The 23,026-nt window shown below is 41.6% G+C and overlaps 1 protein-coding gene across 1 annotated transcript in view; it reads right to left on the bottom strand.

The window, feature by feature from the left end:
* The window catches only part of LCP2 (lymphocyte cytosolic protein 2), a 465,302-nt gene that overhangs the window by 116,018 nt on the left and 326,258 nt on the right, over positions 1-23,026 (bottom strand). Inside the window, exons 6-7 of the mRNA XM_069201712.1 lie at positions 7,260-7,294; positions 2,650-2,863 (exon numbers count right to left, since the gene is read on the bottom strand). Coding sequence (XP_069057813.1) covers positions 2,650-2,863; positions 7,260-7,294 — 249 coding nt within the window. The remainder of the gene's footprint in view (positions 1-2,649; positions 2,864-7,259; positions 7,295-23,026) is intronic.

Here is a 23,026-nt window from a genome sequence, read left to right as displayed (position 1 = left end):
GGAAATGATGCCGAAGAAGTTTTGGGGAAATGCTTCCTACCCAGTGCTGCCTGTCAAGATTAGATCTTTGATCATAAACAAGATTTGTGTTTGGCTGAATAGCTGCAATGTGGTCAGTGGGCATATGGTAATAGTTTGATGAATGGCCTTTCAAATAGTGGCAATTTTAGTGTCCAAGATATCCTTCATAGAATTGTTGGGTAGAGAAGAAAGTGTATTTGATAAACAGGTTCTAACTATGTTCTCCCGGTACATATGAGTTGGTAGCTGGCATGCTAAGTTCTTTGACCCTGTATACCGCCCCCTGGTAGGTCTGAAGATAGATCTTGTATATAGTTACAAGTAAGCCATTTTAGATTACACGCAACTCTTTCCAGGTTTTGTTGATTTAGCCGATTTGATGGATACTCTCAAGATACAAGTATACCCTCTCAAGCTGTTTTTCACCACCACCTAAAGGAATAATGAGGTAGAGTGAAAGGTGCGTACCAATTTGTAGCTGTTAAAGATGGTTAACTGAGTGATTTTACTCAATGATCTGATGGGTTTTGAATCTGGGCCCTCTATCATATGCAAATGTAAGCAGATGAGCATTCTCACAATGTCAGATTATTTGGTCACTTATCTATTCAGTCTTGAGATCTTGATGAAAGTGTATGTCGGCATATTGGGTACCTAACATTTCTGATAAAAAAACATTGCAGCAAAGATATCAACAAGCAAAATATCTATAAGCTAAATATATGTTGGCATGTATAGGTTTACTATTCTTAACTCCACAACAATTAACCTTGAAGATATATGTATGTATATATATATATATATATATATATATATATATATATATATATATACACACATTATGACAAGGTAAATATATGTGGAGTTAAATATAGTAAATCTACACTTACCCTCATACACCTACCATGGAGATATTTTGCTTGTCAATATTTTTGCTACAATATTATCAGCCATGTTGTTCAGTATATAATATTCTGGTCCTATACCTCTAATTAGATTCATTTAGCCTTGTAGGAGCACACAAATCAACGTGCTTCAACAAGCATTTACATGCTGTTAAGGGTATCTGCGGACTGCTTCTAGTCTTGTTTAGCAACATAGCGACAAAATTTGTCCATTAGTGTATTTTTTGGAAAGTAAATCGAACGAGAATGCCAGATTGAAGATTTCTGCTATGAGGTCAGTGCCAGTAGAATGGATGGTTTTAGACGGGCTACATCCTTGCAAAATAGAATCTAACTTCATAATAGATGATAATTTAATCAGTGAACTTGAAGAATACTTTGTTTAAATACATCTACACATTTATTTGAACAACATAGACATTAGCAAATTTAAAGTTAAGGTAGATAAATCAGAACCAAATGAGTCCTTAAGAAAGGATGGGTGGATTTCTGCTTAATACAAAAGGAATATAATTGAACTATCAGTGATGTTTCATTGCCCTACTTTTAAAACTAATTATTGAGTTTAGAATTTGTGAGTTGCATTAAATTCCATTAAAAACACACTGATATCTATACCATGTATGACAAGAAGCATATGTATACCAACATTCAGTGTATTAATTAGTATATTACATTTCATTATTGCCTTTCATATGTAAAATGACATAGAAGCTCATAAACCTCCACTTATACAAGTTCATCTTGGCCAATACCCAGTTCAATGAATTTCAGGCAGATTTTAGAGCTTATCATGGAAGAGAGGTTGTGCTTATGGCAGAGTGTCTCTCATAATACTGGATCTATCTGCAGATTTAAATATGGTTTGTATTCCATCCTAATCACATGATTTAGAGAAAATGGTGTACATGACCTATCTTTACAAACATTGAAGTCCATCCTGTCTAATCTCTGATGTCTCTTTGCCTTTTTTCACATCCAAGGAGGATCTGGTGGAATGTGGGGATTCCCCTGGGTCATTTTTCAGTCCCACGTTGTCTAATGTGTATTTTGCACCCTTAATTTGACTAGTGAGATCATCTGGCGTAAAGGTAATGACATTGGTTGATAATAATGAAATCATTATTCAAATGGAGGGAGACTGTCGGCAAGCACAATCAAGGTTCACCAGCTGTATAGTTTCAATAGCTACCTGGATGAGAGAGAATCAGTTAAAACTTAATTCTGACATGTCTAAGGGGCTTATTATAGGAGACTCTCCAACACTGCTGACATAAAGCAGTGGTGGCCAGGATCTCCAAGAAATTGCCCAACTCGGGAAAATGCTGTTTCAATCTTGGCATCATATTTGAAGATGAACTCAACTGCTTCAGACAAATTGGAAATCTACTTGATTTCTTCTTTTGAAGAAAAATATGAAATTGCTATACTTCCTCTTGAGCTTTATTGTCATACAGGTCACAGTGGGATCTCAGCTGTATTAGTACATCTCCCTGAATCTTGCCCTTCCTAAGTATGTAACAAATAAAATGTAGATTATTCAAACAACATGGTAGTCAGAACCACATTAAATCTTCCATAAAATATCCTGATCTCCAGAAATTTTGATTGATTACATTGGTAACATCAAATTTAAAACAATTACGATCTGCCATAAAGCCATCTAAAGCCTGTATGCTAAAAATACGAAATACTATTTTAAGCATTTAAACTATTGCATTACCTACGTAGACTGGAGTTGATTGGATTGACTTGGAAGGCAAAATAACACCATGGTGTGGAGGCTCATCATTGGGGGGAGGTGGCTCATAATCACCATCACTGTCAGGATTCACATCCTCTGCTGGAGACTCGTAATCCACTTCATTACCATCATTACCTTCCATAGTCTCATCTGGGCTTTCATAATCTCCTTCATCTTCATCATCTTCATCTTCCTATAAGTAACCAGTGAGTTAATATAAGTCACAGAAGGCAAAAATTAAGAGATATGCTCCCACAGTAAAGGTGACATACTACATGCTGCACTGAGTTTAAAAGTGAGTGAAAATCGTGTTTGTATTTCCCGATTTTAAATCAAAGGTTATGCACATGTTCGGATTTTACCATGTGCAATAACTATGTAGCCTATTATAAGTTATAACTGCAAAATGGAGCATGCCATGGAGATTTTTGTGATTAATGCATCAAAATCTGCATGTCCCAGAATTTATGGGACATATTTTTCCCTGTAAATTTTGGCTGGCTCGAGGCAGATTTAATAACATCTGGTATATACCAGGTACAATAAAATATTCACAACTCATAATTCCAATGTGTGCTTTAACAGATGTTATTGCACATATTGGAGTAATATGCATAGCACGTTTAATGAAGCCCTAACATATATTTCGTCTCATTAATTCTTTACAGAAAAGTAACTACACTGTATAGGAAGCTGGAATTTTCTTTGCCTCTACCTACAGGCACAAGAATATCTCAGTATGGATTTGCCTATTTATTCATACCTGTATTTCTAATGTTGGGACCAAACCCATAAGTGCATACTTCGAGTCAATTTAGCCAGAAAAAAAAAGTTGAAACAAAGCATGAGAAGTGCAGCTCAGTTAACAACAGATTGATCAATTAAAAAAAATTAGTTTACAAAACATGATAACGCTTGGTTGAGGGTATAATTTCCTGGTTTGCTGACATAAATATTCTTTACCTGTGTGGCAGGTGTACAGCCTCTCCGATGCCGGGAGTCAAACATTCTACAACTTTCAGGGCCAGGGCAGTGGTGATTTTTATATCATAATGTTTGAACCGGAGGTGGCACCACTGTTTTGTTGTTCATGAAGTACAAAGCTCCAAATTGGTTAGCAAAGGTGCTTGTGGAGATGGTATTTGATGGCAATACCTTTGTTACTACTTTCCTTAATACCAGTCCCTTCTTTCTGCTAGTGGAATGTCCTGTGCTACCTAAACGTCATTCTTCATAACAATGGAAATTTCCCTTCAGATTCTTCCCCTCCCTAATTCGGCTTCAGAAATAAGGAAGGGTTTCTTCATTATGATAAGGTGCAGCTGTTAATATCTGCTTCTAACAGGAAGTTTGGATAGGATAGAATGTTTCTTAACAGTGAGAAAAGAAATCCAAACTACCACTGTTCTAATATGACTAGCAGGGGGAGATTAGGGACCTACAACTTGCCTTGGGTAAAAATGACCTTACCTTCTCTATATAGGTTATACTCTACGTCTCTCACAAAATAGACAGACAGGACATTTTCAACTCCTTTTATGCCTAGGACTTACCCGTGTTTCCCAGTACCCTGTTTTTTTCATAGTAGTAAATTGATATTCTGTTTTGATCTTGCCTGACAAGTTGTCTTGTTACACAGAAGTGGATCTAGTCATCTTTCTGGAAGTGTAAACTGTGCTGTTTTATTTTTTGGCCCAGTAGACAGCATATCGTTTGCTATGAAATAATGAACCATGAACGAACACTGCAATATAAATGGTATCACTTATTGTTTATTCAAGAACGGTAATGATTTAGAATTTCTTTCATAGATAAGTGTATTTTTTTAATCTAGTGGATTACAATCTACCTACAAATAGATAGGTGAGAGAGAAAAAAGTGGACATCAACTGCCCTCCCAAATGTCAATACAACACACAGAGATTGATAGGTCTCATGACTACCTGCCTTCACTTATGATCCCATCATTTTGGATGCAAAGCACTCACCCACTTATTCTGGCATGCGTCATCACTGATCATGCTTTTACACCTATTGTACCGTACTGTAAAATAGAAGAGCATGGTCATGCCAAAAACTCTAAATTAAAGTAAGAGATCCTGATTATAGGTGGGTAAAACTGTCTAGAGGAATCTCAAATCAATTAGATTTTTATTGGCTTGTTCCTTTGACAGGATTAAAATTAAAGATATATTTGGATAGCTTTAGGGCATTTATCACCCTATCAACTACCGATTCATCTTTTAGCCATTTTTTATGCACCCTGCAGGGTCATCAGCCTTCTTCAGGAATGGTAGCTCAATACTTGTTTATCTGAAACTCAGGTCCTCATTACGAGGCTCACAGACCCAGTGGTAAAGACCGCCGCATCACAAGTTGTGGGGTTTGGCAGAAGCCAAACCTCCACAATGCCATCTGGCCCGCTGGTGTGGTCACACTGACGCATCCAGTAGTGAGAAACTCCAGGCCAGAGGCAGGCCTCAGCCTGCCAGATGGATTACAAGGCCACAGACTGCCAGGCTTTTCTGTGGCTTTCTGTGGTGGTCATCCACCATGAAAACCCTGGAGGAAACGCACATGGTGACAGGAATCCTCATTCCTGTCACAAGCACACACATGCACACATGTCCCCACACCTCCCTGCAACCCTCACACATGCACACACTTACAAACACCCCCCACTTATCCACACACTTCCAAACACCCCCAACCATACACATCCATCCAAACATCCCACCCGCTCTCACACTGACATACACACACACGCACTCACATATATGCACTCCCTCCTCAAACATTCAAATCCCTCCCCCATGCACTGCATACATACATTCACCTGCTCTCCCCGTCCACTTACAAAAACACATGCACACGCACCCACAAACATCCCCCACCTCCCCATCCACAAACACTCATGTACCCCCACCAATCCACATACAATCACTCATACACGCACCCCCTTCACAATCATTCACTCCCCCATCCCCTCTGCATTCATACACACCCCTACCCCCACCATGCATGCATACATTCACACACTCCCCCCTCTGCATACAGACATCCTTGCACTTGCACACATGCACCCCCACTCACTCGCTCACACACACTCGGACACCCACATTCACACACACATACACACACTCAGACACCCACATTTGCACACATACACACACACATCACATAATTGCACCCAACACTCCTCCCACCCCTGTAGGATGATCACCTTACCTTTTCCCGAGAGCTGATCGTCCAGGAGGGGATGCTTCCTGGCGGTTTTGCACCACACCAGCAAAACTCCGCCAAGCCATATTATGGCTAATAATACGGTGGTTGGAGTCTTGCTGGTGTGGCGGTGCTGGCAATGAACCATCCTCTTCAACTCCGTTGGCCAGGCCAACACAGTCGGACTTCCGCCATAGGCGGAAGCCCTCCAACGACTCCAAATATGGCAGTCAGCAGACCGCCAGCACTGGCAGTCTGTTGACTGCAGCTGCTTTGACAGTCTTTGGAAAAAGTCCTCCAAAGTCCTAATGATGGCCTCAGTCTTGTAGTCATTCAAAATGTGTTAGTTATACAAAGTATCAAAGAGCGTTAATCATTTTTTTTTTCTTTTTACAGTGGATGATTTTACTCATTCCTCTTAAATGGAATATTTAACCTGAAGGTAGGAACAGGGGTGTTGCCCTGTGGGCCACATGTGTCACGGGATTGATGCTGTGTGAAGCCATTCTCCCAACCAGCTTCTAAAATAATGGGATTGTAATAGATGGTAGATAACTTTGTAGTCTAGAGGATTAAGCAACACTTTTCAGCCATTGCAAATTATCTTACAAAAAGTCACAAAAATACCTAATCCTAGAAGCCTTGATGCTTGTGATTGCCATAGTTGATGCATGTGATAGAGGTACTGAAAGTGTGTGCATATGAATCTGGTATTTCTACAGCCCAAACCTAACTAAAAAACAGCAGAGTTCTGTACATGGCCAAAGGCAAGCTTAAAGTCCACAAGTAATAAGAAAGGGGGGGTTACAGACAGTTAATTTATTGATGTAGTATTCTTTAAAGAGTTGAAAATTTAACTATTTCCTAAACTGGAACAGTAATGGGGCGGTACTGATGTCATTGCAGATCCTAGGTGCATGAATAGAAGTCCTATGATATTATTGCAACACAACAGGTTTTGAGTACAGAGCTGGTGCAATGTGTTTGCTGCCCTATTCCTTAACAAGTGGTCCCAGTTGCTACTTTAGAGTCAGTGTTGCTCCCACAACAGTTTTCCTTTGTATCTACCCATTATGTCTTACAAGATCTCTTCCTTTGTGAGTCCTCAACTTAAAAGAACTGACACATACACTGTAAATCTCACTTAAGCAACTGTAACAATGACCATGAAATTCAATTGAAGCAGTGATGACATACATCCTTGTTGAGACAGCTCATCAAGACCCTGTCTCAGAAACAACTTGAAGACACATAATAAATAGAGTAAAGCAATAATGGACTCTACAAATCATTGGTATCTGGTAAATGCAAATGTACATTTCCATTTAACAATTTTGCAAGATATATAATCAATTTGTAATGCTTACAAATGAAGACCATCCACCTTCTTCGAGACTTTGTTCTGCAGAAAAACAAAAAACATTTTTTTCAACATAAATAATTCAGAAAATTGATCATTAGCCCTACACTGTCTCACTATCCACGTTCCAGCCACTGTGCTGCAGTGTCTTTCCCTAGTTGTCCTTGTCGGGTGCCCATCTGCTGGTGATTTTGATGCAGGCAGCTTCTCCCCATGGTCTGCTTCCCATGGCCTTACCACAGGCACTTGTACTTGAGCCGGTATCCCAGCATTCTACTTACATTGATCTTTTTCCAATGATTTGATGATTTTGTTCCAGTCTAGCTGTCCTTCTGTCAGTAAATTAGTAGATTTGCACCACTGTGCATGTCAAAAACACTTACACACATATATAGTCTGAGCTAAATATTGTTTCCTCAATACACTGTTTCCCCCTTGTTGCAGATATTCTTTTATTACCTCCAGTGTGGGGATCTTTTCTTAAACAATATTCAGGACACAAGGCCCTCATTACAACCTCGGCAGTCTTTCAAAAAGACCGCCAAGGCTGCGGGAGACAGAATACCGCCAGTGCTGTTGATATTTCTGGCTCCCTAATATGACTTTTACACTGGGCCAGCGGACGGTAACAGTGTAAAAGTCACATCAACATTGCTGCCGGCTCGTAATAGAGCCGGCGGCAATGCTGATGTGCAGCTGCACCCATCATGCATTTCACTGCCCGAAATTCGGGCAGTGAAATGCACGACGGGGCTATGCCTGGGGGCCCCTGAACTGCCCATGCCAAGTGCATGGGCAGTGCTGGGATCCCCAGGGGCACCCCAAGTCCCCCTGACCGCCAGCCTTTCAATGGTGGTGTTTACCGCCGTGGCCAGGCTTGCGGTCAGGGACTCATAATCCCCAGGGCAGCGGTGCTAGTATGTATAGTGTAGGAGCCGGTGGTATGGCCGTGGCTATTGTGCCACGGTCGTAATAGCTGGAGTAACACCGCCAGCCTGATGGCGGTGTTACCACCAGCTTACCGCCAGCTGCCAGGGTCGTAATGAGGTCCAATATTTATGTCAGGTAATATTTTCACAATGAACTTGTAACTGTATTATTCACAAAGCACATAACACATGCCAATCACATTTTGATAAATTAACATGACACATATTTAGTTAATTTCTGGAATATTAACTTGTAGGACTTTCCACTTCAGTGTTTCAGCCCAAACATTACATTGGCTATTCACTCTTCAGCTATGTTTGGTTACTAAAAATAAAACCTCTCTGTTATCTTAGGAGAATTACTCAAGTTATTTGAGGCTTCTTCACCTACATCTATATCTCCTACTGTTGTAGTTAGGATCTAACGTCCATAAGAAAAATGCTTTTGTTTTGCTGTTTGTCAAATCCTTACAAAATGTTCAAAACTAGTTTGTCACTCATTTACTCACTTCACGTCTTGAAAGTTTCATGGTGATCCCTCAAGCAGGGCCCAAGAAAAAAAGGGTGGGGGAATGCGTTTTCCCGAGGCAATTCCAACAGGGATTTTTAGATATGACTACAGCTCGACCCGCTGGATGTTATTATACCAAATTTGGCACAAAGCTAGCTCTTGGTCCAGAAAGAGTGCTTTTGGTGAATTTGGTGTAAATCCGTTCAGCAGTTTTGTAGTTATTAAAGAAAAAGAAAGATAACTGAGTGGATCCCGGGCACGGATCTCATGGTGAGATGTTATAGGCTCTCAGCTCCTTAACCAAGAAGTGCTGGTTGCGAACTTGGGAATTGGACTCTGCCAAGTCTAAGGAAAAATATTAAACAAAAACCAAAGGGGCCGGGTGAAGATACCATGAACCCCTAGGCATAGAGATGGGGTCCCAGTGGGACCCCAACAGGGGGATAAAAAGGTTTATTTTGTATCTTTGCTGCAAACTCTCCCTGTGCCACTACATTGATCTTGCTACTGTCTTCTCCTTGCTATTTTTTCCCATTTGTGGGGTGTCTTCACTTAACTTTTCCCTCGTTTTCACTGCTTCCTCCTTGCTTTTTCCCCAGTATTTTGTGTTCCAGCTCCTTGCCTTTGTCCTCATTTTCACTGCTTTCTTCTTACTTTTTCACTTGTTTTTTCTGTGCCTTCTCCATGCCTTTCTCTTGTTCTCACTGCTTTCACCTTCTTTTTTCTCCCATATATTGTGTGCTGTCTCCTTCCTTTACTCACATTTTCAATGGTTTCACTTTGTTTTTTATCCCGTTATTGTGTGCCTGGTCCTTGTTTTTCCATTATTTCACTGCTTTCTCCCTTGCTTTTTTAACTGATTTTTTTAGTGTCTTCTCCTTGCTCCTGCATAATTTTTACTGCTTTCTTTTTGCTTTTTCCTTTGCTTTTTTTGTGTACCTTCTCCTCCTTCCCTTGTTGAACTGCTTTCTTCTTGCTTTTTTACACGTTTTTGTGTGTCCTCTCCTTGCTTTTCCCACATACTCATTGCTTTTTCCTTGCTTTTCCCTTCTTTTTGTGTGCATTTGCCTTGCTTTTCCCTCGTTTTCACTGCTTTCTTCTTGATTTTACCCCCATATTTTGTGTGCCTTCCCCTTGCCTTTCCCTTGTTTTCTCTGATTTCTCCTTGCTTTTACCATTTTGAGTGCCTTCTCCTTGCTTGTCCCTAATTTTTCACTACTTTCTCATTGAGTTTCTCCCCATTATTTGAGTGCCTTCCCTTTGCTTTTCCATCATTTTAACTTTTCTCCTTCCTTTTCCCCTCTTTTTTGTGTGCTTTCTCCTTGCTTTCCCCTTATATTCACTGTTTTCTCCTTGTTTTTCCCCCATATTGTGTGTGCCGTCTCCTTGCTTTTCTCTTTTCACTGCTTTCCCCATTCTTGAGTGCCTTCTCCATGCCTTTTCCCCCTTTTTCACAACTTTCTTCTAGCTTTTTCCTCTGTTTTTTTTGTGTGCCTTCTCCTTGCTTTCCCTTGTTTCCCCTGCTTCCTTGTTGCTTTTGCCCTCATTTTTGTGTGCCCTCTCCTTGCTTTCCCTCATTTGAACTGTTTTTTCCTTGCTTCCCCCAATCTCCTTTTTGTGTGCCCGCTCCTTGATTTTTCCTCCTTTTCACTGAATTCTCCTGGCTTTTTCCCCATGTATTTTGTGTGCTTTCTCCTTGTTTTCTCTTATTTTTCAATGCTTTCTCCTTGTATTTCAACCTTCTTTTAGAGCCTTTTTCCTTTCTTTTTTCTGATTTTTACTGAGTTCTCCTTGCTTTTCCCCTTGTTTTTGTATGCTGTCTCCCTGCTTTCCCATCATTTTCACTGCTGTCTCCTAGCTTTTTCCCTCTTTTTTGTGTGTCATAAATTTCTTTTTCCTTTGTTTTCACAGCTTTCTTCTAGCTATTTCCTCTGTTCTGTGTGCCTTCTCCTTGCTTTTTCCTCATTTCCCCTGCTTTCTCGTTTGCTATTCCGTAGTTTTTTGTATGCCTTCTTCTTTTTTTCCACTCATTCTCAATTCCTTCTCCTTTTCTTTTCATCGTTTGTTTAAGTGTCTTCTCCTTGCTTTTCACTTGTTCTCACTGCTTTCACCATGTTTTTCACCTTTTTTGTGTGCCCTCGCCTTGCTTTTTCTCTTTTCACTACTTTTTCCTCTTTTGTGTGCCCGACCCTTACTTTTCCCTCATTTTCACTGCTATCTCCTTGCTTTTTCCCATGTATTTTGTGTGCTTTCTCCTTGCCTTTCTCTCATTTTCACTGCTTTCTCCTTGTTTTTCAACCATTTCTTGAGTGCCTTCTCCATGTCTTCTCCTCATTTTTACTGCTTTCTTTAGCTTTTCCTTCATTTTTTGTGTGCCTTCTCCTTGCTTTTTCCTCATTTTCACAGCTTTCTTCTAGCTTTTTCCTTGTTTTGTTGTGTGCCTTTTCATTACTTTTCCAATGTTTTCCCTGCTTTCTTGTTGCTTTTCCCCTCATTTTTGTGTGCTTTCTCCTTGCTTTTCCCTTGTTCGCACTGCTTTCACTTTGCTTTTTCACCCATATTTTGCGTGCCCTCTCCATGCTTTTTCTCATATTTTCTGTTTTCTCCTTGCTTGTTCCCCCATTTTTGTGTGCTTTCTCCTTGCTTTTACCTCATTTTCACTGCTTTCTCTTTTTTTTTCAACCATCTTTGAGTGCCTTCTCCTTGGTTTCCCCCATTTTTACTGAGTTCTCCTTGCTTTTTTCCCTTGTTTTTTTGTGCCTTCTACTTGATTTTCCCTCATTTTCTCAGCTATCTTCTAGCTTTTTCCCTCACTTTTTGTGTCCCTTCGCCTTGCTTTTTCCTCATTTTCACAGCTTTCTTTCAGCTAATTCCTCTGTTCTTTTTGCTGCCTTTTCCTTGCTTTTCCCTCGTTTCCCTGCTTTCTTGTTGCTTTGCCCTCATTTTTTGTGTGCCTTCTCCTTGCTTTTCCCTCGTTCTCACTTATTTCTCCTTGTTTTTTTCACCCACTTTTCGTGTGCCTTCTACTTGCTTTTCCTCTTTTCATTGCTTTCTCCTTGCTTTTTACCCTTTTTTTGTGTGCCCGCTCCTTGCATTTCCCTCGTATTCACTGATATCTCCTTGCTTTTTCCCACATATTTTGTGTGCTTTCTCCTGGCTTTTCCCTCATTCTCACAGTTTTTTCCTTGCTTTTTCACCTTTTCTGAAGTGTCTTCTCCTTGCTTTTCCCTTGTTCTCAGTGCTTCCCCCTTGCTTTTTTACCTATTTTTTGTGTGACCCCCTCCTTGCTTTTCCCTCGTGTTCCCTGCCTTCTCTTTGCTTTTTCCATCATATTTTGCATGTCTTCTCCTTGCTTTTCCCTTGTTACCCACATTATAGTTACTTTGGTTAATAAGTTATAGTTACTTTAAATATACCAGCTGAATTTCTATGGTTTTGTGCATGTAAATTCTGATCCTAACTATAACGCCCCTGTAACCTTTGTTTTATTCAAGAGTGATAGATAGATAGATAGATAGATAGATAGATAGATAGATAGATAGATAGATAGATAGTTAGATACAATTTTTGTTGAATATTCAAAAAAACGTGAGACCCATAGCCATCATCCACAGCACACAATCATTCTTTATTGTGTATCTACCATGTTTCACTTCATAAAGAAAAATTCTGATGGAGGAAAGCTATGAATTTTGAAATGTACACAAGAGCTGAATTTAAGGCTCTGGGTTGGTTACACCACACTAAATTTAGGATTTCAAGTAATGCCAGGTTGTTCTCAGACTGTTTTTGAAACCATGTTTTTACCATACTGACTTACCTTTGGAAGCCCAAAATATAGAGAAATTAAATAGATAATAGAAAGTCCTACCATTCTGCAATTTTACACTTCACATGTAGATGAGGCTTTTCACAGGTGACAGGAAAGTCCCAAAAACATGTTTGGCGCAGTGACGGCCTTCCATATTCTGGGATGGGGTCTGCTCCACCCAGAAAATCCTATCAACCCCCGACATTAATAAAAATAAGATGCATGGGAGAGTCTATGGAGGTGTGGTTAACATAGATGCCACTATTTTTTTCTTATTAAAGATGCCATTCAAACATTAAAATTCATAAACTTTCTTCACATTTTTTGAAGGGGAAGTTTAAAGAATACTAGTCCAAATATTTTCTTTCTTTTGCAATATTTTTGGCATGTGGGTATCTATGGTATTTGAAACTGGAGCCGACTGGCACCCAGGCATATCTATCATCCCTAGGTACTTCTGAAAACAACTAGGGGACTCCAACGCAGTATTACTTGCATGGCTCAGACTACTTTTTCTTACACAGAATGCTATGGAAATAACTATGCCTAAAACGCCCAATTTCCTCTTACTTCCCATAGGGGTTAATTGCTGTATACAGGTCATGTGGCAGTCAATAAATATTGAACACTATCAAACCTGGCATTTTCTGAAAACTAAAGACCCAAGAAAATCCCAAGTGATTTGGCTTTTGTGGATCTCTTGTACATTTTCTTACCCAGAATGCCCTGCAATTATAATGCTTATTACTAAATGAAATAATTGCCTCTCCCTTTCCATTGGAGATGGCTGAAATATTTTAGGCAGGAGGCGGCAAGCCACCAGGTCAATCTGTCAAATCTAGACATTTATGAAAATTGGACACCTGTGGGTAATCCTGAATGGTGTGGCTTGTGTGGATCCCACCAATCTTTCTTGACAGAATGCCTTAAAAATTTCAAAGTATGTAAGAAAAAAAGTATTTCCTCATATTTATGAGGCAGAATATATTAGATATTGCAGTGAATAACAAAAGTACTAAAATCCTAACTCTGAGTGGGTGTTGGATCTTACCCTGTCTGTAGAGTAATGCTGAAAATGTTTGCTTTCACCCCTTCTGTTTTGCTCTATTTGCTTTTGCTGGCTTTAGGACTGGTAACCAGTGCTAATGTGCTGCCTCCCTAAAACAGGGTACAATTAGCCTAATGCAACTTATTGGCACGTTTAATTTATGTGCACATCCCTATTAAATAGTATTCCACGTACCTAAGACCTGTAAATTAAATTATAGTAATTGGTCTGCAGCACTCTTTGTGCCATCCACTAAAGTTAAAAACAGGCCTCAGGTGTGCCATTTCAACCTGACAAAATAAACCTTTTGCTAGCCGTAAACATTCCTTTTTAATACCTATGAGTCACCGTAGGGCAAGCCCTAAAGACTCATAGGACAGGATGCATTGTATTTAAAATGTAAGACATTTGTGCTTAAACTTTTCATATCCTGGTAGTAAAAAAACTCCCAAAGTTATTTTTCACTATTCAAGGTCTTTCTTTCCCATAGATAAAATTGGTTTGCTTTTTTAAACTTCATATGTTGCTTGGAAGCAGATAGGCTTAAGCTTCTACCTGTCCTGGTAGCAAACAATTCTCAAGTTCATTTTTATTACAAGGACTACGCCATCCATTGGATAACATTGGGTTACCTTATTACATTTAATAAGTAATACTTTTTGGTTGCGAACAGATAGGAAATTCATGCTTGGTATCTGAGAAATAGTCATTTACAACCCCTTTTAAAGGTGAACTTGGATTTTAAGTCACAATTCTGAAAATGCTACTCATAGAAATTTGGCATTAGCTTGTCCTAACTGTGTGTGCCTTCTGCTGGTATCCGGGGTTACATGACTGTGAAAGACCCTGCTGTTGGGGTTTGTGTATTTGTTCCAAACAGTAAACCAAAAGGGGAATAGGTGTGGACAGGATTGGCCATCCTGCTGGGATAGTTGGGGATGGAGCTGTACCCAACGGCAATGACATTTCAAAGGGGGTTGCCTTCAATACACACAGAGAAACCTGATACTAGTTTTTTGTCACCCAGGCATCTTGGAGCCTTGGCAGAGGAAGAGAAGAACTTTCCAGAACCAGATGTGGTTGTAGGATTGAGAGCTGCCTCACTTCAAAGGCTTACACCAGTTGTAAATATTGGACTTACTGCGCCACTCATCAAATCACTTATGGACCTGGGTAAAACTCAGAAGGAGGACTGTGTTGCTGCAAGGACTGACCTCCTGCTCTGCTGCCTGAGGAAGGAAGACTGAACCTGCTCCTTGAACTCAGGACCACCAGAGTGAGTCCAAGGCCTAGCTCTTTGGCCTCCTGTGTGAGCTACAGGAAGAGAAAAAAGTTCCAGAGATCTGTCTTGCATCTCCACAGCTGACCAGACCATACCAACCTGCCTGTGTCCTGCTGTAAGTCTGTCCTAGTGTGAGGCCGATCCCCAGCATGTACCCCTTGGCTGGCATCACTGGGTCCTCCCCCATGTCCATCTGGGGGTTCCCTCAAAACCAACACAGTGCAAGTCAACTTGATGCAAAACCTCACAGCAACCTGCAGTTTCTGATCAGTAGTCTTATCAGAACTGACACACACAATGCAACTCAATGAAGCACCTTCCATCTCCTGATTGCCAGCCTCATCATAATAAACAGAACTCAATGCAACTCAACACATGATCTCAAATCACGGCCCAAGTACAACCAGGTACACTTCTCAGTGGGCTGAAATTGGTTGTGTACCCTGCCAGGGCTCCATCTCAGTCAGTCTGAACTTGTGTCTTTGTACTGGTCAAGCACAGCCAGATACCCTCAGTTGGTGCTCTGTTTTTTTAACTTTACTTTTAGACTTAGAAATCCATGTCTTTGGTTCTACTGATTGGAGTTTATTGGTTTTGTTGCCATTTTATGTGTTAAAAATCACTTTGTATTTCTAATTTGGTTTGGGATTTTTCTTGTGTTATGTTTTCACTTTTTTACTGATTGTATACTGCATAACTGCCCCAAGAACCAGTGATAACATCTATTATATTCCACAAAATGGCTGAATACAGGTAAAGAAAATAGATAACTATATGTTGGAAAATGGGTTATTGGTAAGGGCAGGTAGGTACCTACACCTAGCAACAAGCCACTAACCTCCACCTAGGTACAGTTAGGTCTCAGTAAATTAATCCCAGCTCAACCCTTGGTAGCTTGGCAACGAGCGTCAAGGCTTAACTTAGGAGACAGTGTGTAAAGCATTCAAATATCACAAAACAGTAATTAAATAAAACACAGGAAACAGTTTAAAAATCCAAAACCAATTTATAAAAATAGTTTATATTTTTATCTTTTAAATGACACAAAAACTAATAAAATCGGATAAAGGGAACCGGAGATATGAATTTTTTAAGAATTATTATTTTTCTAGCGCTTAGAAACAAAAAGCGCCAATCGGGTCATCTGGTTGCACCAGGACCGGGGCAAAGTCAAAGTTTCAGGCCGACCGCAATGGAGCCCTGCTCGGCTACAAGTCGCGGGAGGCCTCGGTTAAAAATTTACCTTCTGACTCAGGGGGTTATTCTAATTTTGGAGGAGGTGTTAATCCGTCCCAAAAGTGACGGAAAAGTGACGGATTTACCACCAGCCGTATTACGAGTCCATTATATCCTATGGAACTTGTAATACGGCTGGTGGTATATCCGTCACTTTACCGTCACTTTTGGGACGGATTAACACTCCTCCAAAGTTAGAATAACCCCCTTAGTCTTTATTTTGAAGTTTTTCTTCACCGGGACGAACCTGCCAGTTGAATCCGACCTCCTGGAGCCCTTGTCCGGATACGCGATGTGGGTTTCCTCTGTGGAGATTTTTACCTTCGGACTTAGTCGTTTTTTCGAGATGAAAATCCTTCGACCGGGGTAAACCTGGATCTTGATCCGACGTCCGTGGAGCCCTTCTCGGATACGATGGCTGGGAGGTCCCGGTCAACTTTTTACCTTCGGACTTAGGGGGTCATTCTAACCCTGGCGGTAAAACACCGCCAGGGCGAATGACCGCGGTAGCACCGCCAACAGGCTGGCGGTGCACCGCTGGGCATTCTGTCCGCGGCGGTTCAGCCGCGGCCAGAAACGGAAAGTCGGCGGTGTACCGCCGACTTTCCGCTGCCCTTGAGAATCCTCCATGGCGGCGGAGCGCGCTCCGCCGCCATGGGGATTCTGACACCCCCTACCGCCATCCTGTTCCTGGCGGGTCTCACGCCAGGAACAGGATGGCGGTAGGGGGTGCCGCGGGGCCCCTGGGGGCCCCTGCAGTGCCCATGCCAATGGCATGGGCACTGCAGGGGCCCCCGTAAGAGGGCCCCAAAATGAATTTCAGTGTCTGCCTAGCAGACACTGAAATTTGTGACGGGTGCTACTGCACCCGTCGCACTCTAGCAACTCCGCCGGCTCCATTCGGAGCCGGCTTCATCGTTGCTGGGTCTTTCCCGCTGTGCTGGCGGGCGGCCTTTTGGCGGTCGCCCGCCAGCACAGCGGGAAAGCCAGAATGGCCGCCGCGGTCTTGTGACCGCAGTGCGGTCATTTGGCGGTAACCTCATGGCGGGTGGCGACCGCCGCCCGCCGCGGTTAGAATCACCGCCTTAGTCTCTTTTTCAGAGGTTTTTCTTTACCGGGACGAACCACCAAGTCAGGCCGGGTCGCGGTTGAGGCAAGCCGGCTAGAATTTCCGCAGCGGGTCGGTCCCTCTCTGGAGCTTTTTTACAAAATTTTTCAAATCTTTTCCAAACTTCTGGGGCTTCACCCAGATGTTCTTTTAAGGTTCTTTTGGGGTCCACAGCTCACCCCAAGGGTCCAGAAGTTCAGTGATGGTCCTTGGGGGGTGCGGACTTCAACTCCCAGAATGCACCTGGCGCAAACTCCTTTTTGGCCACTGGGCAGTGGTCAACTGGTCTCTTTTTTTCAGGAGTTGGTGCAGGGGACTCTGGATAGCAATTTTTCACCTGTAGCAAACAGGGAGTCCCTCCTTGAACCAGTTGAAGCCAGGCAAAGTCCTTCTTGTGGTGAAGCCCAAGTGTGCAGCTGGTGCAGTCCTTCTGAGTGCAGGTTCCAGGTGCAGGCCAGGCGTCCAGCAGGGCAGTCCTTCTTCTCCTTTAGTTCTTTTCTTCTTGGAATCTGGCAGGGATCTGAGGTGTGGGGGCAGGTCTGCCAGTTTTATCCTTGCTCCTGGGTGAAAAGCAGGGGGGTCCTGGGTCTCCAATCAGGTACAGGGTCGTCCCCCTGTGATGACCACTTCCTGGGAAGTGTGGCAAAAATCCATCCCAGAAGGCAACAGTCTCTAAAAATCCAACATGGCTGAATCTGATTTTTGGAGGTTACATCTGGCTGAGCCCACCCATTGGTGTGGCAAAAAATCATAAACACACCCCTCTCCTGCCCTCTCCTAATCTAATCAAGGGGGCACCTAGTTGTCTGGGGTTGCAGGATGTGGGGGTGTTGCTGGGTGCTCCAGATGTCCTTCTCTGCCTTTGAAGACCAGTTTGGCAGCCCTCCCCCTTCCTGCCTCACCATCTGCTGAGGGGAGATTCTCTCCCCCAAGCACATTCCTTTGTGTGAAGCCAGGCCAGTTCACACCTCATCAAGGCAGCTTTGACTAAGCTGCTGCAGGCTGGCCAATCAGAGCACAGCAGCAAAAACAATGCAGAGCTGAAATTGGCAACTTTTTAGGTAAAGTCTAAAACTCTTTACCGGAACAAGTTATATTAAATCCAACAATTGGAAGTTGTGGGATTTATTACAACAATTAATTTGATGCCAAATTATTGGTATGCAACATTTAAGGAGACTTTAAAATTTAAAATAAAGTCTCCCCATTCTAGCCTATGCAGGCCATTTACTTCAATGAGGGAAAAACGAATGTGGCTGTTTTTACCTCACCAGAGTTTATAAACCTATTTTTATAAAGTCCCTGCTTATAGTTACATGGCACCCAGCCCTAGGGGCACATAGGGCACACCTTAGGGGTGACTTATATGTAAAAATAAGGTAGTTTAAGACTTTGGAACTACTTTTAATTCCAAAGTCGAATTTGCATATAACTTTAATTTAAAAGCAGCCAGCAAGGCAGGCCTGCCTTTAAAATGACACTGGGCACCTCAGCAGTGCACCTAGGTGTGCACCACCTATGCTGTGGTCCCTAAACCTACATGCCCTACCATATACTAGGGACTTATAGGTAGGTTAACTTAGCCAAATATAATTAGCCTAATTTGCATATTGATTTTACACAGAGCACAGGCCCTGGGACTGGTTAGCAGTACCCAGGGCACCATCAGAGTCAGGAAAACACCAGCATAAAGTGGAAAATGGGGGCAAAAAGTTAGGGGGCCTCTGCAATCAGCCCTGTTTTCTCACACTATACTTTTAATTCCTTTCATGTACAAACCACAGGCTCCATATTGAAAAATGTGATGTATCCTACAGGAAGAATGTGCCACTTGGTTGAAGGTTTGAATAGGTGCATTGAATGGAATTATTTGAACTTGATTCATGGTTGGGTGAAACAACTTCCAGTTCCACATATGTTGATACTCTACACATGGAGATGGGAGAAGCTTTTTACTTGAGTCGAAAGGAGGGTTGGAAGACAGGATGATAGTCAAAAGTAAGCAGTCAGTCAGTTTGAGAGACATAGGGTCTCATCATGACCTTGGCGGCAAATGCCGCCTACCGCCACGGCGACAGCTGTCAACAAATTGTCGCTGTGGCTACCGACCGTCCATGGAATTATTACGGCTGTTGCGTTCAGTGTGTTAACTTGGCAGTTTGGCTTTGGCCAAACTGCCAATGTCATAATAGTGGAGGTATGTACTGCCAGCCTGTTGTCGGTAATACCTCCACTATTACACCAACCGCTGGGGTCATAATGACCCCCATAGTGACCTAGTGTTTGGAACATTGAATCTGTGGAAGATAATTTCTACGGCTAGAAACACTTATTTCTGTGGAATACAGCTCATTTGCCTATCCCTTTTTTAAGCTGGTAGGCTATGTCTGTTCTTCATCAATTTTCTAGTCAAATGTCAGTGCAGTTTTCTTCAACTTGACCAATCTTTGTGTCCGCATCAAAGGTGCATATTCCTTTTTGAAACATTGGGTTTAAGTCTATCCTAGTGACTAAGCAGGTGAGGAACTCAATGTACCATGCAATAGTGAGTGTGATTTCCCAGGTGTATTCAACACATATTATACCTCTGCAGCTGCAAAAACTGGCAGAACAGTGCTGGCTATTTCTAAATTCATTTTGGAAAAACTGTGGAAATAGATATAATTGCAGCAATTTTTCTCTAATGGCAGAAAGCAAAACGCTGTGAACAGTATAAATGGCTCAATGTTTTACTGTAACAGAGCAATGGCAATGTAATAATCTTGCAATGTAGATAATGCTATGTGTAGAGTGCTTCAAGGGCAACTTGTTAATGTAATAACTGTGACTAGCAGCATTTGGGATTTGTACTGACAGTCTCTCTGTGCTCTTCACCTAAATGTGTAGCAGAAAGGTGGCTTGTTTAGAAGCATATTATATTTTTCAAAAACACTTTGAAAAGCTCTTGTGCCAGCTGGATTTTGAAACAACCATTTTAATAAATAATATTACGTTTTGGCATATTTAATCTAGGAAGTGTGTTGTTATTTGAATAATCAAATGTGTTCATATAAGGACAAAAGTTTCAGACCACATGAGCAGCAGTACAATCCCCAACATTTCCTCTATCCTGTAGCTCCCCACCATTTACTCTTTTAACACAGTTTGTGGCCACCCTGCATCTGCAAATTGCCAACCTGATTCTCCTCAGAGATAAACTTGTTGCTTCCTGAGTTTGAATATTGCTGCAACTTGATTTGTATCCTATGGTAAGGGAGTGTGAAAACCTTTCATTTGCTCAAATAACACATTTACAGTAAAATATTTACACTGCTAAATAGCAAGCGCATATTAATCATGTAATTTGTAGTATATGACTGTATTTAGTCATTAAGAAGTGCGCCCGGGTTTACATGTTAAATAGTTAGTTTGCCTACTTTTTTATTGCCATTTTGAAATGTCGACTTTATACATGACAGACATGCACATTTCTTTTGTTTTGCACGATTTTTTTTTCAATTAATTGCAGATGCTGTTTTTATTCTGATGCCTTTTGTTATATAGTGAATAGATATTTTAATGTATCAGCTGACTTATATTGAGGGTCTCATTAAGGAAGAAGATGCCAGTGTGGGAGAGCGACTCTTGGCAAGAGATGACTGTAGCTGACAGTCTGTCTGGTGTAAAAATTCAAGGACATGGCCTGTCATGGATCATTGTTTAGACACGAAAAAGTGGGAAGTATACCTGCTCCCAGAATCTGGAGAGAACTGATTGGTTCCTAAGGGTGGGAACAAGCTGAAATGTTGAAATTAGTGTTTTGTCAAAATATATGAGTGTGTTCTTTAGACTAGCAAACTCACGCTTGCTTGCTTATTCACACTTTTGGTCAATAAGGGGGTTCACTTTCTGACTTCAAGCTGAGAAGTCCCTTCTCACCTCTGCGGACTGCTGCATCTTGAGTGCACAGGCTTTATGCCAAAACATTCATGCTTATTCTCTCATTCGGAATCCTTTATTTGTTTTCCTAAAGCCGACTCCTACCATTTTTAACTAAACTAAATGTTTTTTTTTCCCCAAACCACATCCGATGATTTAGATTAGGGATTTCATTTATGGAACACACTTTCTGAGGATGTTGTATTCTTTATGTCATTCTCGCTAAAATCCTATTTTTCCTTATTCTGAAATAGTGACTCTTGGACCATTTGAAACTCGTAAGTAATGACACATGAATTAGAATTGTTAATGAATTAATGTCATTGCTTTAATCAAAAATTTGTTAATGAATTATTTTAAAATTTGCTTTATTTTCACTTGTTATTTTCTGTGGAACCTAGTACTTTCACTGTTTATGGACATTGATTTGAATGCTAGCTCATAGGCTCCTCTTCACGTCGACTAGAAAAGGTCCATAAAACCAGTGGCAAGGTTTGTATGACGATTATACCTGTGGATTAAGATTCAAGATCCCCTGTTCTATCAAGTGTTTAGGTGCAAGACCCCATCATACCACTAGCTCGGGCACTGTATGGTGGCAACATTTGTAGTGTTTTGGGATGCAATGGATGCCCCAGGGAAAGTGTCTTATGTCCTCACCCTCAACATTAAGCTCAGTGTCCTGGAAGAATTGTGCACCGTCATGTGATTCTTTTTTTAATGGGAGATACTGCGCACAGAAATTACGTGCATAGGCTTGCAGTAATAATTCTTCTAATTAGAACATGTGCACATAGTGGATGGTGTTCAAACACATTCAGTGCATTTGTCATTAAGCTTATCCTTTATGATGGAAAGGGTAACCATAGGGACAAGTGCACTGAAGGTGCCTGTAGGAAAGTAAGGTTTTGTGTAAAATGGTGAGTGAAAGATAGAGGATTGCTGTTACAACAAGAACAGCTGCATAATTCACTTATTCTTACTATGATGCTCCCTTTGTAACCACATCTAGTTTGATGGGAATAAGTAAAGGATACCTATCAGAATAGCCCCACAAAGAGTTTTTTGACCACATGCACATGGGCACAGCTCACCACAATGCACTCTGAGAAACTCTGCTCCAACCTGGTTTGTTAGAGTTTCAAACTATTGAAAGGGACTAGCATCGACAGACAGTGAGTTACTGCTCAGGACTGGATGTATACAGTGGATGTAAGGAAATGCCTCCTTGGCATGGTTGCCCCCTGACTTTTTGCCTTTGCTGATGCTATGTTTACAATTGAAAGTGTGCTGAGGCCTGCTAACCAGGCCCCAGCACCAGTGTTCTTTCCCTAACCTGTACTTTTGTATCCACAATTGGCAGACCCTGGCATCCAGATAAGTCCCTTGTAACTGGTACTTCTAGTACCAAGGGCCCTGATGCCAAGGAAGGTCTCTAAGGGCTGCAGCATGTCTTATGCCACCCTGGAGACCTCTCACTCTGCACAGACACACTGCTTGCCAGCTTGTGTGTGCTAGTGAGGACAAAACGAGTAAGTCGACATGGCACTCCCCTCAGGGTGCCATGCCAGCCTCTCACTGCCTATGCAGTATAGGTAAGACACCCCTCTAGCAGGCCTTACAGCCCTAAGGCAGGGTGCACTATACCATAGGTGAGGGTACCAGTGCATGAGCATGGTACCCCTACAGTGTCTAAATAAAACCTTAGACATTGTAAGTGCAGGGTAGCCATAAGAGTATATGGTCTGGGAGTATGTCAAACACGAACTCCACAGCACCATAATGGCTACACTGAAAACTGGGAAGTTTGGTATCAAACTTCTCAGCACAATAAATGCACACTGATGCCAGTGTACATTTTATTGTAAAATACACCACAGAGGGCACCTTAGAGGTGCCCCCTGAAACTTAACCGACTATCTGTGTAGGCT

The sequence above is a fragment of the Pleurodeles waltl genome, chromosome 7 (genome assembly GCF_031143425.1).
Source record: "Pleurodeles waltl isolate 20211129_DDA chromosome 7, aPleWal1.hap1.20221129, whole genome shotgun sequence".
In the NCBI taxonomy this organism is placed as follows: Eukaryota; Metazoa; Chordata; class Amphibia; order Caudata; family Salamandridae; genus Pleurodeles; species Pleurodeles waltl.
This window is presented reverse-complemented; position numbering and strand designations above follow the sequence as displayed.